The sequence below is a fragment of the Opisthorchis viverrini genome (assembly GCF_000715545.1).
Source record: "Opisthorchis viverrini unplaced genomic scaffold opera_v5_234, whole genome shotgun sequence".
Taxonomy (NCBI): domain Eukaryota; kingdom Metazoa; phylum Platyhelminthes; class Trematoda; order Opisthorchiida; family Opisthorchiidae; genus Opisthorchis; species Opisthorchis viverrini.
In genome coordinates, this window is record NW_008751892.1 from 338,788 (window position 1) to 343,815 (window position 5,028).

Consider the following 5,028-nt stretch of genomic DNA (forward strand, 5'->3'; position numbering starts at 1 on the left):
TTAAATCTGTCATTTGTGCGGAACCTAGAGATGTCCTAGTCATAACATTTGGCTGATAGACCTGGTAGACATCTTGAGGTTCTTCTTCCACCATATAAAAGTATTGGATAGGTTCCCGCTCAATGTACTGAGTAGATTCGGGATGTGTTGTGATTGTTTTGGAATCTTGGGTTTTAGTGGTATACTCAGAATTGGAAGACGATTCGGTGATAGAAAGCTGTCTGGGTGCATCAACCGTTCCTACTAATCACTTAGGATCGTTTTGTGCTTCATTCATCATATATCGAACGGAAAAGACATCCCGAAGATTAGTACAAGCGTAGCTTCCATAGCTTTGTTTGCCATTTTCTGCGACCACAAACAGCATGAACATATTTGGATACCTCCGGAATTTGGCCTACCAAAAACGGAACCGGTGCGAGTTTGTGCTCCTTCATCTTCTTCATGTGTTCTTGTAAAATACTATATGCCGTGGCTTCCTTGTACGGCTGTTGTAACGGTATTTTCCTCGGCTTAGTTCTCGGTCTGAGCCTCCCAAGCTGGCGTTCACGTCAAAAACAAACACCAAAGGTGCAACAGTTCTATTAACGCCCAAAACGAACTCAGGAACAGTTGTACAGCGCTTGGTATATATAGCGTAAGCGGCTATATCTTTCTGGAATTTCTGACGCGTTCTGGAGCTCCATTGGCAACCGGCATTCGGCCAATACTGGGTCATGATTGGCTGTTGGGTCCAGATTTTTGACCAATCAGATCTCGTCTTGATGCCGGACCGGCAAGCGTCCCGAATTTTGGGCCAACCTCGAGCGGGCCAGGCTTCTCGGCCGTAGCAGCGCCTAAAGACGTGCGGTATAGTGGGATCCGCGTGGATTCCTGCCTAACAACGGCTCAGATATTTTCAGTTTAGCACATCTAATCGGAGCGATCTGAACATCCCTGATCACCACCTATTTGTAAGTTTCGTCCACTGGATAATTAATATAATGATATTTGTTAGTCATAATTAGTTTCGCGCTATCATACACAAAGCAGAAGTTTCTCACTTCAAGAGGATTTGTTTAAATCTGCACAAAATATGTAAGCCTTCCAAGTTCTTATTCAAAACATCAACATAAGTGATTGGGTTGCAATGGTGAACCAGTGACTTGTATTAGCCCAGGATTTATTACTAACTTGCTTACACTTATGACCCAGCACAACTTTGGGGATAAAAGTTTTGTGCACTGCAATAGCTAATGGATGCACTACCCCAAGATGTTTGTTTAGCAGTTATAAACTTCAGCCATGATCGGGTTCAAGGAAGTTCAAATATAATAGGCCAAGACCTGCAGTATTCTGCTGCCTCAGTTCTTTAATTTATTAGATAAGCAGTTTGGTTATTCTTACAAAAATACCTGAAAATGGCTTTTGAGTGGTTATAATTGCAACAAACCTTCGGAATTCTCCAGCAACTATTCAACGTATATGATATCACCTATGGACTATGAAAATACGAACTCAGTGATGTCAAATACGAAGTGCCTGGGGAATTTAGTTGGTTTACAAGGAACGGAATTATATCAGCGGCAACAATTTAGGAGGTGAGAGCTTTACTTTGACATATGTGTATTCCGAGCAGGTGTAATGTTCGTCAGCCTAAAGATAGAGTAATCTTTTGAAACCGTGATACCTTGGTTCTCACCCCGTCTAGCCATTAGCCTAATGTACAAAAATGCCTACATTGTCTTTCTAGGCCTAAGGATTCAGTTTGTATAAGGATACTAGTAGCTTCTTATGATCCAGGCTGCATTAGCTTGGTGACCAAGCGCGGTTTACACGTCCACTAGCATTTTCGTCAACTTAGTGTATGGATTCATTTTCTACCTTCATGCATTCGTTGATGCCGCTAATAAATTTGGTGTGTTGGGCTGGCTTCTATTTTCGTTCTGAAGAGTCCAAAATTTAAATGCAATGAGTATGCGGCAAGGTTGTTATTTTCCGCTATTTTGCTGAGTTACTGAGGTTAAACATCAAACTGTTACAGTGGGGACACTAGTCAATGGAAAGGCTCTTTGTTCTTCATTATGACGTTTGCTCTCAGAGTTCAAACACAGGTCTTCAAAAAGTGTAAAATATGACCGGCTTTTAGTTCATTTGGTAGTCTATGAAAGCAAATCATCAAAGAGCAAATAAAACAACCCCGAATTGGCGAACGATTCTTTAAAAACGATAGGAAAATGCTCAGTGACGGAAACGGACGTGTAGGTGAATCAGCATAGCAATTTTTAAGCGTTCTCAAGCTGTGGGTAATATTTTTATCAAAATATCCCAAGGGAAATTGGTAGAGATACCTGCTTACCCCCACCGTTCTATAGAATTTCTTTTGTTTTAGATAACCGCGCCGAATAGATTCTGATACTCTGAGCAGCAGCAGACATCATTATGGGATGATATCAAGTCCGTTGTGAACGCGACACTCACTTTTCTAATGCGCCGTGTGTTTGATACATTATTGTGATTGGTGGTGTCTGCATGAAAAGATACCTCCAGAGGGGTGTCTGATGATGCGCGGCATTTTAGCATGCTCATCTAACGACTGCACAAACTATTTTAATCACATTGCGCTATGTGCGGTATGGCTACTTCCGGGTAGGTAAGAGCAAACCAGTTGTAAATAGAAACCATTGGCCGGGATGTAGGTGTTTAAGGTGTCTTAAGGTCAAGTAAAGCTGAGAGTGAGTCAAAGCCCTCTTAAAGGGGATTTCCTCGGATTTCCTCATTCTTGCTTTATCCACTTTTTATGGAGTCCCTAGAACCGTTGTTCACAACAGCTTACCACTTCAAAGCAACAATTATTTTGGAGAAAGTACCAGTTTATACTTAGAGGTCTGTTACCAAAATCTTGTCATTTACACTATACTGCCCAGTATACGGTCTAGTTCCATGGAATTTTTCAATGTCTCTGGCTCGTTACTTGTTCCTCTGTCTTCTTCGCACTGACTAAAAGAATTGGTCTAGAGTGGTCGTCGAAACCAATGCGTAAAAGAAGCGCTCTTCACAAAGTTGAAAGGTGACTTCAGGTTGGAAATTAGTGCTGGAAATTAGTGCTGCCATCTCAATTAAAATATAAGTTATGGGACCCTTGCGTTTAACTTGAAGACTTAACTCAATTTCCACCAGTTCGACAGTATGTAAGTGATCAACTGCATTTCTCTATACAAATTAAGCTTTCTCAGAGTGTGAATAGGAGAAGGAACGAAAGTGACTAGTTGCTGCAATGGAGTACGCAACTCTTGGTTCTACCTGAAGACTTACAAGTTTTTAGAAATGCGATTATGACATAAAGATGATGGTGAGAGTTACGCCAGTCACTGATCTATTAGGAAGACTTGAGGGTATTTTCCCACATGTCATTTAAATCACGATTTGTCTTGTAGAATTCATTAGGATTAGAGTTAGCAAATGGTATGTGTTTTAGTAAATAAACGCAATGTTAAATACGTTGGTAGTTTAACCGAGTATATGTAATTTGAGTGATCTGAAGGTTGGGTAGTTGTAGATACACTTCTTAAAAAAACAAACAGTGAGCAACTATCACTTTATTGAGTCTCAGCTCATTCGTCATGCATTAGTTTTAGACTATTAAAAATAAGAACCAATAGATGAACGACATTTTATTTGTTTTACAAACGTAACGTATATTGAAGGTAAAAGGTACGAATCAGCAAGATTCATTCTCAGCTGGAATCAGACGTTCAGTCAGCAGACGGGATCACCTATAAGAAATGGAATAGAACAAATGTTTTTTTCCACGTTCAGGTGCCTGTAGACTTTTCAACTGCAGGTAGATCCAGCTTGGTATTAGGTTTGTTTGACACATGTTAATTCAGCTAAAAGTTGTTTGAACTAATGACTACACATTTCAGTTCAGTCGTACACCACCTACCCATTGTTGCATCAGTAATAAGTTTTCCGATAGTACTCGGGAGTATCGTTTTCTTTGTACGCACTTTTAGAGCGAGATACGTACATATACACAGGTCCTCGGTCCATTATCTGTGGTCCGTTTATATTATCTGACCTCAAATATGTGACGTCCCCAGGTGGGGCAACAGAGCCTCTGGAAGCCGTACTTTGTGGTCGCGTGTATGTTTTCTGATAGACAATCGGTTGTTCCGGCTCCATCAAGTATACATATTCCATTGGCTCTTGCTGAACATACGGAGTGGATCTATGACGTGATGACGGTCTGCTTTGTGGATGGCTGTCAATATAGTATTCTGAGCTTGACGATGACGATAGAGAAAGCATTCTGGTTAGCCCAACATCTTGCAGCAACTTTTTTGGATCGTTGTGTGCAGCATTAATCATGTCGCGAATCGCTTGTACATCGGACGTGTTGTTACAGGCGTAGGTTTCATAAGATCTTTTGCCTTTTTTCTCTTCAGCCACGAAGAGCATGAACAAGTTAGGGTAGTGTTCGAATTTGTGAAAATTTTGTATTTCTCTGTAACTTAGATATTCATGATTCCCCTTTTTCTTGAAACGTATTCGATCCACTAGAAAGTAGACAGGAGCGGGTTTTCCTTTCTTCTTCAAGTGTTTTTCCAGTAGATTATTGGCCGTTGCTTCGCTGAATGCTTCGGCGCCTTTGAGTTTTGTTTTTCCAAGCTGGGCGACTGCGATCTCCTTGTTGACAATCTGTTTTGACTTTTTGTCAACAGGGTAATTGATATAAGGGTTGATTTGCACGTCCTTACTCATGTTGACTAGTGTACAGTCATACACTGGAACAAGCGACTCTTAAGATGCAATGGCATGTTTATTCCACTTCAGACCCGCCTCTCAGGTATGTGCGTTGTGTAAGCATCAACAAGACCTTTGGAATTCATTGGCTTGCTGAGCTGAGCCAATGATTTACGCCATGATTTCCTGGATGAATGACACCTCACCGAATTGAGATAGATTTGGGATTCTGTTAACTCTCTTGTTAGTGGCTGAACAAAGTTAATACGGGCAACAGATTTTTTAGGTTTGAAGTGGCAATTT

At 40.9% G+C, this 5,028-nt stretch overlaps 1 protein-coding gene across 1 annotated transcript; it reads right to left on the minus strand.

The window, feature by feature from the left end:
• Positions 1-442: 442 nt before the first annotated feature.
• T265_08770 (hypothetical protein) lies at positions 443-4,743 on the minus strand (the record flags this gene model as incomplete). Its single annotated transcript, XM_009174662.1, has 2 exons — positions 443-873; positions 3,990-4,743. 2 exons carry the CDS (start codon positions 4,741-4,743, stop codon positions 443-445), a joined length of 1,185 nt encoding a protein of 394 aa, XP_009172926.1.
• Between the last annotated feature and the right edge of the window lie 285 nt (positions 4,744-5,028).